Source organism: Gadus morhua, chromosome 12, assembly GCF_902167405.1.
Source record: "Gadus morhua chromosome 12, gadMor3.0, whole genome shotgun sequence".
Lineage (NCBI taxonomy): Eukaryota > Metazoa > Chordata > Actinopteri > Gadiformes > Gadidae > Gadus > Gadus morhua.
Window position 1 is genome coordinate 8516088 of NC_044059.1, and position 14021 is coordinate 8530108.

General features: G+C 41.1%; 2 protein-coding genes across 3 annotated transcripts in view; one reads left to right on the top strand and one right to left on the bottom strand.

Moving 5' to 3' along the window:
* rnf13 (ring finger protein 13) overlaps window positions 1-9235 on the bottom strand; it is a 36101-nt gene extending 26866 nt beyond the window's left edge. The window contains exons 1-3 of one of the 2 annotated variants that reach the window (XM_030372880.1): window positions 9086-9235; window positions 7387-7577; window positions 6189-6269 (exon numbers count right to left, since the gene is read on the bottom strand). In XM_030372880.1, the coding sequence (XP_030228740.1) occupies window positions 6189-6269; window positions 7387-7500 (195 nt within the window). In that variant the 5' untranslated portion in view covers window positions 7501-7577; window positions 9086-9235. Of the gene's footprint in view, window positions 1-6188; window positions 6270-7386; window positions 7578-8956 lie in introns of both variants that reach the window. The other variant, XM_030372879.1, reaches the window with a different exon arrangement.
* A 613-nt stretch (window positions 9236-9848) lies between these two features.
* LOC115556378 (protein ANKUB1) lies at window positions 9849-13696 on the top strand. Its single transcript, XM_030373604.1, has 6 exons — window positions 9849-9999; window positions 10244-10387; window positions 11729-11945; window positions 12217-12331; window positions 12470-13378; window positions 13489-13696. Exons 1-6 carry the CDS (start codon window positions 9910-9912, stop codon window positions 13568-13570), a joined length of 1557 nt encoding a protein of 518 aa, XP_030229464.1. The 5' UTR covers window positions 9849-9909; the 3' UTR covers window positions 13571-13696.
* Window positions 13697-14021: the final 325 nt, after the last annotated feature.

Sequence of the window (14021 nt, forward strand, 5' to 3'; positions counted from 1 at the left end):
CAGAGACCGCAATCCACAATGACACATCAAAAAGCGCTTATAAAGCGGCCTGTGACTGGGAGCGTACCAGTTCATCTTAGCGTGGGAGGAGGGGCGGTGCAGGACAGACAGAAGCTCAGGTCTGCAAGCTGAGAGCTCAGTGCTTCTAAGTGACAGGATGCATCACTCGCTCCCGGGTCAGCGATACATTTCGGCTGACATTTTGCTACACCAACGTGGGGGCGGTTCCTTGGTGAATACTGCGGCGGGGGACGCAGACGGACGGGTGGAATCCCCCCCGCCTCCAGCATGCCTTTTTTTGGAACATCCCTGCTCAGTTGGTCAATGACGTCACTGTGCCACTGCCTCACATTCCAGCGGGCTCTTACAAAACACGATGAGACAGCGCCCTCTGTTGGTCGAAGATTGCCACTGTTGATGTCATGAAAATGCAGGGCCAACAGATCAAAAATAAACAAACTGAATAAACAACCGATAATCCTCCAGCCTGTTTCAGGGCCTGATGGACTTCAAAAGGAGGACTTTGTACTTTGCGTTTAAAAGCAAAACTAGCATACTCAAAGCTCGCGCTCCGTTCCACAGTATAATGTGAATTTGAATTATGTTTGTTGGGATGTTGAATGCATTGAGGAGGCAGTCTTTCAGTCAAGTGTTCTGTCCGTAAATTATAACACTGTTCAGCGGCATTGAGTGGGCGGGCCTAATCCCGTCATGTTAAACTCGTGTTTGGCTTCAGCGTAGGCTTGAGTCGGGCAACACAGCCGCATTGTGAACACTCTCTCAGAGCCTTCTGGAAGCAGATTCACCAAACACAGATTAATGCTACGGTTTCCTTTTAACTAACCCCATTTAAACCACTGGAAACAAGAAGTGGAATGGCTTGGTCGGTGACGTACGCTAAAAGTGTTTATTGTTACTGCCCACAAGACACAAAGCAATAAAGAAAAAGCCATTTTACCAATAGTGACCAATGCAGACAGTCAGAGACAGGCAGACAGACCAGCCCAGAGATGGAACCCAGTTGATGAGGTTTAATTTGACAGGATTACACACAGCGGTTTGTGCTGCTGAGCCAGAGTACTCAAAGGTCAACGCCGCTGGGGGTGGGCATGGGCTTAACGCCTGAAACGTGAACGCAACTATATTTTAAAAAACAACTTACGCAAGATTTGATCTGAAACTACTTTTCCACAACTTAAGGGGCATCTCATCAAGGTTGCCGGTGTGATGCTACAGATCCAATTGGAAGTGAAAAGGGATGGTATTGGCCCTAGGCTGATTGTTTTTACGGCGGATGTTTAAGCACATGACCACCACTGGTTAATTGGACCTGTTGGTGGCCCCAGGTGTGCCCCCCCCCCCCCCCTCAAGCCCTCTTTCCTCACTGCCCATGGGACAGGGACATGACAAGGCCATGTGACAGGATGTGACTCAGGGAAAACAATCACTTCCTGTCACCGTTGTGGTTACTCAAATACACAATTCTATCACACGCACACATGCTCAGGCCCTCCAGATGAATAAAACATATTAGATGTTTCTTATCTTGAAGCACTTTGTATTAACACCGTGGAACAGGGGATTACCGTCTCCCTGAGAGGGTCAGTTCAGAAAGGTTTGGCTGGTCAGTCACTTACCTTTTGTACCTTTGCATGTGGATTGACTTTTTAAATCAGTGAGGGGTGGGGCTCAATGAACAAAGCCTTAACCTTGGGAGAGAGCCAAGCTTTACGAGCCTTTTATTTAAAAAGAGAACAGTGTAAAAACTAGGTTCTCTAAAAAGCACTGCACAGCTGAAAATCTGTCTAGATACATTCCAGAACATTCTGCACAACGACAGATTCACTGCAGAATCTTTCCACAGGAAACCCAAGGCACGCCTTCCCACATGATGTTTGGTTGCGAGGCTGCCCTATACTTAGTGGAACAGAAGTGAAACCGGGCATGGAAAGGGTAGCGAGGCTAATGAAACCTGGGTGTCAGTTTAACTGGGTTTCAGTGACGCCACAGCACCTCTCAAACAAAGGGTCCTCTCCATTTCACTCTGTTTGTTCGACCGTGCACTGAGATTTACCCGTTTTATGGGGGCAGTGTGTGTGTGTGTGTGTGTGTGTGTGTGTGTGTGTGTGTGTGTGTGTGTGTGTGTGTGTGTGTGTGTGTGTGTGTGTGTGTAGCACCTGTAATCCACCATCAACCACTAGAAACCATCAACAAATCTCGTCCACAATTCACATGAGAGCTGCAGTCCTAAATCATGCAGCCGAAAATCCAATTCATCCTTGAGCTTAAAAAACCGTACGTATTAATTCAGAAACATATTCAAAATAGTATTCTTAATAAGGCTATGGAAGAGGAAGTGAACAACGTCGTGAGACTATCCGGAAGATTTAAGATTGAGTTTTGCGATGAATATCAGTCTGGCTTTGGCTGGTCAGCAATTGATTTCCCAATATGGGCAATTTCCAATTATATTACGTATTTCAGAAAACTCCAGCCCTTCACGAATTATTATTATATCCTGCCGCTTTGATTTCTTTAACATCGTTATTCAGTCGGTTTCGGATAAAAAGGCTTTGACTGCTACGCAGATCACTACACTTTTATTTGGCACCGCCATTGTTTTTGTAATTCGGCAGAGTGCGGTGCATCTTGCACGACTTTAACCGAAACTCCCTCCCTCGAGTACAGATTGTTCTTATCATTCAAAGGTTTTTTGGAAAAAGGCCTTCCACTGGCTCGAGGCACCGATCTGCAGAAAGACACAGAATGGGAACCTGGGGCGATTTTTATGAGGCCAGGGGTTTTGTGGCAGCTTTAAAAATCTGCCAACTACGTCAGTGAGCATGGGAGAGACTCAGTGGGGCCCCCTGGGAGAAATACCACCTCAGAGATAAACAGACCATACATACAGGTGATGCAGAGCCGTCCCAAAGGACGAATAACAACTTGTTTTGTACCAAGTTATCTGCCACTCAAGGTGTTTAGTAGTAAGATTGAAGAGTTCAGTCTAGGTTCTGGAGGGTTTGAAGATGATAAAATTATATTATTATATTATTATTATATTATATACATTATATATAAAGATTTAAGGGCATTACTTGTCAGTAGTATTTGATTTAATATTTTCAAGGTTTTACAACTTATTTAATTACAGGATCTCATTCTTTAGTCATTTATTACACATGTATGAGCAAAATTAGCAACAAAATTGATTAACCAATATGAAAAGAAAAATGCCCTACAGTAGTCTCACATTAAGCTAGAGGTGTTTAAAATAGTTTATTTAGAATTGAGTGTGTGTGTGTGTGTGTGTGTGTGTGTGTGTGTGTGTGTGTGTGTGTGTGTGTGTGTGTGTGTGTGTGTGTGTGTGTGTGTGTGTGTGTGTGTGTGTGTGGGCTTGAAGAGTGCCTTCGATTACATTACTCAAGTTTGTGTCATTTGACTTTCCCAGTCCCTGCTTGTTGATCTGTCATTAAACAGCCAAAGCAGAAGCCACTAGTCCTCATGAACTCAATCTTGTTTTCAGGTCACGCTGCTTTCAACGAAAGCTTCTGCTATTGCACTTTATTTGGCTGTATTAAAAGTTTGTCGGTTTAATTCTCGTGCAAGGTGGCCCTGGATCTTTTGACAGTGCATGACCTTTGCCTGTCTCCTCATGAAAGTCACAAGATCTCTCTAGCTCTAGTTTTGGTTCTCTCTAACACATCAAACACTGTTGATCTCCATCTCTCCCGGACCTTGGATTTAATGACTTGAGATCGGGGGCCATGTCTAGCTCTACCATGTATTCCAGATCAGCATCACACTGCAGCAGGCCTTGAAGACAAAGTGCATAACTGGAAGGCGCTTTTTCAACATTGGCTTCAGTTAGATTCCTTTCGGAGCCTTTTTCATAAAACATAGGCTCCGAGTATTATGGTGTGTTTCGTGTGCATAGTGTGAATGATGAAAATTGAGCAAAAGCTTCCATCTTGGTCTCACACCAGTCAATAATCTCATTGTCCTTTATACCTAAGGTTACAATATTTGTACAGCTTCATGTGAATCTTTAAATTGATAAAAAATGTATTTAAATGATTCAATGTCAGTGTCAACAGCAATTTAAATGTATATTTCATTTTCGTTCATTTTGTTCAACACCATTATAGTTTGCCTCTTCAAATAGAGATTAATTATTTTAAGCATTGGTTTGAAAGTTTACACAGTTATGCAGGCAAATCAAAACCTCAAACTGATTATATTCCGCCTATGTTTTGCCCCACGGTGCTTTTTAGGCATTTGTGGAATTTTTGTAGGTACACCTGCAGCCTAAAAGTCCGAAAATAACAGAAGTATAAAAATAGAAATATTAAATATAAAATAAAGCTGAAGGCAAGATAAGGGATTGTAGGAAAACCCCTGTCTTCCGAGCTGACCATAACTTGTAGCTTAAAATAGCGGCTGCTATTTAAAGCTATAAAGAACCCTGCCGTCTGGCACGACACATTGAAGGCTGCATGAGGTTAACAGAAGTAGAACAACACAGTTGATTAACACAGGAAATGTTAAACACACACCTCATAATGTACCTTTGTATATAACTGTCCCCGAGTGTGGAAGAGACTTGTCAAGGCCATTGCTGGTGGAGCCATATCTAAAATTAAATGGATCAGTGATTTAAGCGGAAAAAGTAAAAATATTAAAAAAAAAAAAAAAAAGGGCTGATTACAAAGTATTGGAGAAGTAGAGTTTGGATCACTAAGGGTCTGCTGTAGAAAACCAAAGGCTGGTTTGCTAAAGTTACTTTAAGGGACCAGCTCAGACACATAGCTTCACTGGCATGGGTTGAAACTGACCCTCAGTAACATGCAATTGGAAATCATTTGTTGTTATTTTGAAGTATGGCAATTATATGTGTGCCCTCTATTGGCCGTGGAACACATAAGGGTTAGTTAGCTTTAAAAGATAACATGCAACACTTAAGTACCCTTTTTTACCTTTGATTTTTTTGCAGATGCAATTTCACACCAATGTGGTCGAGTTTCAGACATTTAATGGGATTGGCCTTCTTGATACTGAGCCTGAACAAGACTGAGGTTCTTCCAACATACCTATCTGTCATATGCTGCTTTGATTGAGGTTGAGGTGCTTGCTCTGTGACACATTGTATATGTGATGACACATGTAATGTGTCATCTGGTTTTATGCCATCTACCACTAAGTGGTCTTACCTCAAGGTGTAACTTGAGAATTGACAACACAAGCATATCACACAAGGAGTATCAAAGGGTTCTGAGTGATATCGGCGGTTGGAAGATCTCCAAGGTAGGGACCACAAATGATAAAATACACGTGATGCCTTGATTTTTTACTTCAACTTTTTACCTGGAAGACTATCGAAGACTATCAATGCCTAAGAGAAATATGGAATCTAACAAAAATAAAAAATAGAAGAATTAAAATTGGCTTTCGTACTGGCTTTCAGACGAGGTACCATCCAACGATGACAGCACCTTCTTGTTTTAGGTAACCGACATCCCCACATCAAACCAGAAACACACTCACACACAAACGTTTGTGTGTGGTATTTTTGCTTACGGCAAGCGTTCATGTGCCAGAAGCCCTGATAGAAAAACAACAACGACCGGTTCTTGACAGGATTGAGCTCCACAATGGCTAGCTTAGAGGAGCAGACATGAATCACCCACAGCACTGTTGATCAGCTGTGTGGTTCAGCAAGGACCTCAGTGTGATGTCCATACCGCGACCGCACTTCGACTTTAGAACAAAGCTTTTAATGTTGATAACACTCAGCGCAGAAGAGCTTAATCCATGCTGATAGAAAGTTAAAACCCGGCTGCCATGCTTAGGATTAGTTCAAATTAATTCTAGGAAATTTGCCCAGGAAATAAAAATATTGATCTATATATATTATACATTATTTCTTAATTTACTCTTGTTCTTTTTTTACAGACAGACACCAATCAACCGCTAAAAACCGAAGATACCTTTACAGATTCATGTTTAGAAATGGATACAAATTAAACATAAATATCACATCGAAAACACTGTATATTTATTATTTACTGTACCATTTTATTGAATGCATGCATGTATTCATAAAGATGCTATCCACAACATATGGAATGTCTATTGCATTTGATGAGGCTACCTGTGACCCTTGACCTTTGACTCGAATCTTTGCTCACCTTTAGTCCATCGCTGGGAAGTCGATAACCAAACCGTGCAGGTAGGTCATCAAAGTTTCCTGTCTTGTTGTCGAATGAGTACTGTAAGAAAAGTAAATCTGACATTATTTCTGTAATTATTTTCTCAAATGAAAGAAAGACTGGATCATATATCCAAGGTCCATCCTGAGGTTTAAATTTAAATCCATGGTAACATAGGGTATGATATTGGACTACAAAGGATTTACTCTATTGTTTTACAATTCTGGGAAAAAAAGGACTCAGCAAAAATGCACATAGGTGAACATTAGCTTAAGAAATGTAAGGTGAATGATGTTAAACAGCACCGGGCTCATTTCATGAGCAAGGGAAATTCAGAAAGATTGGTGATTTGACTTTGATCAAAGCGCATACTGAAAGAATGAAGAATGGAACCGAGTGTTCATACTAAGCAGAAGAACATTCATCTGAAACTCGGCACGGCATGCTGTTCTACTAAAGCTCTGAACATGTTTCAGCTTGGTTTATCCGAGTCCTTCACAGACAGACAATTGTTTTCCGTTTGTTTTCAATCTATACTGAAAACACTTAAGTCTGGCAGCCTACGCCTCGCATCATTCAACCAAATGTACAGCACAGGGTGATATATTATAGGACCAACTCAACAACCAATGTGAAAAAAACATCTCTGGGTAATAGCTTGCCAAAATAAGTTACATGTCTTATCTTTGAGCCTAATAAAACAGATAAAGTCCCCCTAAAATATTAAGGATATGTGAGCCGAAGGTAAGAATTAAAAATGCTTTCTTTAATGAAATGCCATTTCAAACAATTCAATGTTAGCATTGTCTAGCAAAATGTAATTTCTCAATCTACTTATTTTATTGTAACAATAAATTACTTTCACAATTTCCGGAGTCAGTCGTTTACCAGGGGCAATAAAAAATGACTTCCTTTTTTGAATGAGGTGTAACATAATAATAAAAAAAAATTGTATAATGGTTTATGGACAGGAAAGCAAAAACTGGCTTAAAACTCCACACAGGAGATAGAAGTAAAATAACTGAAGACTATCTTTTCACTTTCAGAACGGATATGATATGAAGAGTCAAAAAGGTATTTCACACGCACACGCACCCCCACCCCCCCCCACACACACACACACACAAATAAGAAACTGAAGGAAATACAAACAGACAGATAGACACTTTTGACTTACGGCAATAATGTCAGCCTCCACGGGCAGAAGGTTGAGGAAGGCGAAGAGCTGGACCGTGAAGATGGTGTAGATCTGTGTGGCGGACAGCATCAGCATGCCAAGGGACAGCAACATCTTGGCATCACTCTGTGGAACTGCTTTACCTCCCCGACACACTCACACAGGTCAGCAGAGAGTGCCTGGGGTCACACCTGCGAGAGATGGGCAGGTGGAAATCCTTTATTTACACCACTAGAAACATGGATGCAACACTATGGCATTCCATGGGGATTATTCTGAGGATTATTACGCAGGTAATGGTATTAGCCTAATAAACGGTTGTGTTTGGGGAACATGTTTGTGTCATGGTCCCCTGGATAGTATTGAGAGCGGAAAAATAAGTGCTACGTTCACTTACATTTCCTTAAAAAGTACTCAGGCTAGAAAACAATATTAGTAACCCTATTACACAAAAGAGAAGTAGTCGTCCAACCATTATAAACTATGGGTTTATTATCAAACATGTCCACTGTCCAGATAGAGCATTGCTAGCATGGACAGATGTCCTAAGAACATATTATGAACACATAGGACATCTTTGTGTTCAATTATATAGAGAATAACTAATGGTTTCAATCCAGCACACTCAACAAGTTGCACTGCTCCATGTATCGGATATGCTCACTTTAGTTCCCAAAGAATAACAATATGCAATTGCATAACTTAACAATCGTTAACGATCTCCAAATAGCGCCAGTATTAGAATACCAGAATACAGTGTTAGAAGCAGAAACAGTGAATGTTAATACTCAATGACGTTGATGGTTATTTAAAGGTATACATTCATTTCTGAGTCAGATCATTATTATATCCGACTACAACAGAGATTTGGGAAAGGCCTTATCGTCGGGGTAATAGGCCAACATCAGTTAATGGGGGTAGCAATTCCCTTAGCTTAACATAAATACAGAATCAACCAACCAAGTAATAATATGATTAAAAGGTTAATAATAATAAAAAATAAATAATAATAAACTACATTTAATATTATAATCATAAACGATAAAGATAAGATGGGAGGCTGTGTCGATACAATTTTAAAGCACTTGAGAAACTAATTGGGGAAATCGCAAGAAATGGGAAGTAAAAGCAATGTTAGCAATCCTCATTGCAGCTGGAGAGAGATTTTTCTATTATGACAACCAGCTTACGAAACTAGGCAGGGCTCAATATATTAAACCAGCTCGTTTGAGGGCTGTATACACCACCTTGCATTCTGTATCGTGCCGACACGCAATAATTAAGCAAATGACCAGTGAAGAGCATGGTCATCTATGTGAAATTCAGTCCAATGAATCTCACTGACACATATAACAAGACTAGTAAACCGCTTAAGACTTTGGAAACCGCTATGTAACCGAATAAGATCGAGGTCATTCGCATGACAGGACATATGATGGTAGCTCCACTGGGCCTCTGGTAGAAGCACGCCGTGTCTTGGTGTGGCAGACCAGCTATCCTGAAGCTGACCGTCCATCAGCAGCGTTAGCATGTTGCTAGGCCAACTAGCTGGCTCGACGTAGATCCTTACCTTTCAATGTTTCAGGAGGTGTGTCTTTTCTATAGAATAAGATACCCGTGTGTACATAACAGGCTGTAGCTACGTGTGGGTAATACAGTGCACAATCAAGATGATATGTGATAACTTCATTCCGTTTACCAGGCAGGCCCGTACGCCGGAGAATGTCAACAATAATCCGCTCGCTAGATTTTTCGTGTAGGGATGCGAACTTCCGCCATCACACACGCCTCGAGCCAAATACAGATTTTCCATTGGTCAGTTTGCCAGTCAGTTATTTCCAGTACGTAATGTCCCAGACGTAAACATATCCACGTGATGACAACAATCTTCTGCTGCTATCTCCAGTCAGGAATTTACTGTATAAATAACGAAAGCAATTTCAACAAACAATTACTTCATTGCATTTTTCTCTTGAACCCCCAAGTTAACGAGAATAAAATAAAGATGGTTTATACAAAAAAGCCTTTAACTCATTACATTAGAAATGAACGTGGGCTATACTTTAGCACCCTCTAGAGGGGCTAAAGCTATTGATTTGTTGTATTTCAATTCCTTATGTATTATGGCCCAATTGTAACAAGTGCTAGACTGTTAAACTGTATGGCAAAACTGTGTGGTCTACCAAACATATAACCCAAATCTAAATAATGTTGATTAAAATAATCTTATCCAACAGGAAAAAGTAAGGTGCATCAAGTTCACAGCCCAGTGTAAATTCAAAATGGGTAGATACAAAAAAAGAATATGCATCCAGCCTGTTTCTTTTTTTATGATAGAGGGTCTTCCTCCCAGCGACCCACCCTACACTGATGCCACCCTACACTGACGCCGGCCCCCCCTTATGCAACGGACCAGCCCCTCACTTTATATACCTCACTCACACTGCTCTGTCTGACCAGAACACCAGCGAAGGGAAAGGGGAAGGAGGCAGCGGGGTCCTCACCACTGGATGGCTGTCAGACATGAAGATCTTCGTCTCCTATGAAGACTTCAGGGAGCCCTTCCACGTCTCCCCGGACCAGACTGTGGGGGTCGTTAAGCAGATGGTGACGGTAGTAAAAGTTCTGAATAGGGGTCTCTTCTGGGAGCTTCTTTGTCAGGTTATTTGACTGATTTCCATCAAACACCAAAAAATCGTTGGCGAGTACTATAGAGAAAGATGAAGGGAAACTAGTAGACTACTAAGAAATTGAAATGCCTATGCGTAGTAATATACCATTATGCATATCTGCATATCTTAAAGAGTTTCACATATTTGAAAATGTCATCGGTGTTCGTCTTATCTTTTATTTCTAGAAATGCTTTCTTTTGCAACTAGCCAATGACGAGGATGTCCAGCAGGAGCTGGAGTTAAGTTACGCTGGTGCATCTCTGCAGGACGGCTGGGCCCTGGGCGACGTGGGGGTCAGTCCTGGAGCTGTCCTCCGGTGCCTCATTAAGGTATTTATCACTGTAAGAATATAGAGTTAATTAATGGACTTTTTAACAGATAGTGAGAATCAAATCTTGTTGAAAGACTCGGGTCGGTTTATAATGGTTTTGTTTGACGATGCAGTCGAATTGTGGTAGAAAAAAGACTAAAGCACATTCTGAATTCATCAAATGTTTAGCAAGAGGACTTGTTTGTGTTAATTATAGGTCAATTAATATTGGTCTAAATGACAGTGGGACAACAAGTTATATCATTGTTTAGCTTCAAAAATAGTTAATTTCAAAGTTAGTTTTTAATACATTGTAAACAAATATTTAAGAAAAAACATACACTTTTATGTATGCTCATTATTTTATTGTTGTTAATGCATACCCTTGGTCTTAAAGAATAATGTTGTTTCATAAAACATGGGTTACTGCACATTATTTAATTATTCTGCAATAGCAATAAGATTATTGTGTGGAAAATGATGGCCTCTGACCCACGCACAGCAAGGTTAAGCCACACCTCGATATGAACACTATGTTCCCAACAGAGAAACGGCTTTCAAAGGAATGGGTTTATGAGTGTTAGTCTTCAGTTTATCCTGTTGACGCCTTGTGTTGCAAGAGTCATTCAAAGACAAAAAGACCCCGGTTTAAACTATCAGACAGATGCCAAGACTGTCACTAGGCAACTTTGCATAAGAAATCACATACACACAAGCATGTGTGTGTGTGTGTGTGTGTGTGTGTGTGTGTGTGTGTGTGTGTGTGTGTGTGTGTGTGTGTGTGTGTGTGTGTGTGTGACTGAAGGTATTTATTGTCCTCCAAACTTTACTACAGAGTAACAATAGCATTGCTACATAAAGGCTAAAGCAACACATACTCATTGCATCGGTGTGCCAAAAGCAACATCTGCATATATGGGGAATCGGGAGACAGAGAGCAGCAATGTACCCTTACCAATATTACCATAGGATATTAAAAAAAAGTCAGGAGCACATGACAGACCCAAGCATGGGAATATAAATGTGAATGATTAAATAATATAAAAACAATATTTTACATTATTAATATTATTATTATTAATATTTTGATATGACTCTCAGGAAAATCTTTCTATGAACTGATGTTATTCTTGAACTCATGTTATACCGAAAAAAGCTGAATAATAATGTATATAATATTTGTCTGTTTAAGTGCTTTTAACGTGTTGTCAAATCACTCTGGATGATAGAGGTCAAGAAAAAACGTTGTTACTGTAATCAGACACTCTGTGAAGATTAATTTGTGTAAGCTTATTATTTCACAATGCAACCTTTCTAATGGCTAAACACATTTTTGTGCTTTGTCTTGCTTTTTTTTCAGAACAAACCACCACCTGCGATACAGGTGTTCAATGTAGTGACGCATGAGACATTCTCCGTTATAGAACCTACACCCCTTTTGAGTACCACGGTAGCCAGGCTCAAAACAATCATCTCCCTGCATGTGGGCCTACCAGTCAGCACCTTCAGACTGAGTACGGCTCTCGGAGTTGAACTCTATGACTGCAACCTACTGAGCGACTATGACATAGAATTGGGTAGGCTGACATTTCACCACACGTCCTCCTCTTATGAATGTTTGACACCTTGTGATTAAAAGTCATTGTTATATTGCGCACTCTACAGACTTGAAGGTGTCATACACAAATACTAGTTTGTTATCATAAAGTGCATTATTTCACTATTTGACTATAACAGTCTTTGTTGTGCTTCTAGACCAATTGTTTTAAAAATGTCAATGAACGTTTTAATATTTTTTTCTGCATGTTCCGTTCGTATAGACTGCAACAGTTTCTGCTTTTTCTAAAGGGAGTACTCTTCAATTGGACACATGGGACGGGTGGGTGGAGTTCCTTCAGGGCTGTGTTCGAGGACACATATTGGCAATCCAATGCCACCTGTCAAAAGAGAAGGCCGTGATGAGGTGTGATGCTAACACATGGTTTGTGTCAATAACAGCCTACTCCAGTGTACTTTAATGACAAATATATACAAAGAGCTGTGGTATGGGTTTCAATCACTCAGCGAGTCAAGCGAGATCAATATTTTGCTGCTATTGCAGGTTTCAACTGCGGGTGGCGCTCTCCATCGCTGCCTTCATGGGCCACCTGGAGCTAGCGGACTGGCTTCTACAGAGGAGGGCGCGCCCCGAGCGACCAGTAGGGGTCCATCCGTATCGTCTGTGGTGCCACAAAACTTCTCACCAAGACAGCAGCAAATGCCCCATCCACATAGCCGCAGAGCGCGGTCAGCTTCTCATCCTCAAACTCTTTGTCAGCAACAACCCTGTGACCTTGGCCACTAGAGACCGTTGTGGCCGCTGCCCCTTGCAGATCGCCCTCCAGCACCGTCACAAAATGTGTGTGTGCTACATAGTCAGCAAGCTCTACTCGGTGATGTCTCTTCCAAAGTTGTGTGTGTCCATGCGTGTCTACCTTCAGATCAAAGCCTGGGTGAAGGTAGGACAAACAAAAGCAGCATTCAAGAGAGCGCATGCAACCAGGGCTTCGATTAAATCCAGGGCCGGAGACACAGTGCTGGTGGATGGCTTCACAGAGTCGAAAATGTCATCCAAACCTGTTAGAGATGAGACCAACGTACCCAGAAAGATTGGAGCCAAGGTTTTGACGCCTCTCACGGGTTCACGTCTACTCTACGGACGGCCACTAGAGGGAGACAAACAGCAGCTGCAGAGCCTGTGTCCTGCCGACAACGCTGTGTCCAAGAAAATACAGAGACAACGAATAAATTGTAGAAAGAGAGGTGTTGATGTCTTTTCAGGTGAAAGCAAGGATTACAGGGATAGAGATTCGCCGGGAGGCAGGGCATGGCTGCCACCCATCACATTTGGTACTAATCCAAGGCAGCTAAATCTCCATGCGCAGGAAAAGCCCCTCATGCTTAATAACGCTCATGGAAGTGGCGACCGCACCCACAAGGAAAATGCCATTTACTGGCTGGCCATTTCCAGGTCTGTCTATTACGAATACATTATATATGTTTTTCTTTTGTATACAATAATATCGCTAGGCCTATACATTTTGTATTTGCGTGTAACATGTATTTTTCTCTGTGATGAAGTACATTTACAGAGAAATCCTGGCTGCAGCAGCTAGGCGTGGCTCGTTCCCTGGCCCGAAGGTGTGTCCAGAGAATGGACTAGAGACATTCACAGGAGGAAGAATTGTTCCCTCACTTTATTTGTCACATGACGTTTGAAACTAAAGTGGCACTGTGACGCACAGCAAACCATAGACAAATTGTTCATAAATAAAATATATGAAAAGGCTTTTAGAGACACGCCTACTGTTTTTTTCTTTAAAAACATTTTTGGGTTGTGTTGTAGTATTTTCCTATCCCTTATATGTTTTCAATTTTTGAAGTATGTTAATTTGGTGAATGCATAGACACTGCATGAAATGTTAGGCTATAACTTTGTTTGACAGAGGTCAATAAGGACCTGCCATGTTTTACTTGAAATAAAATGAATCAATATGTATACATTCGTAGTCTAAGAGTAATCATCAATTTTTCTGCACACATGTATAAGGGTTCCCACTGTATAATATTTTTGACCCGTCAAATATGGCGTATTTTACGATCCAATTTTTATT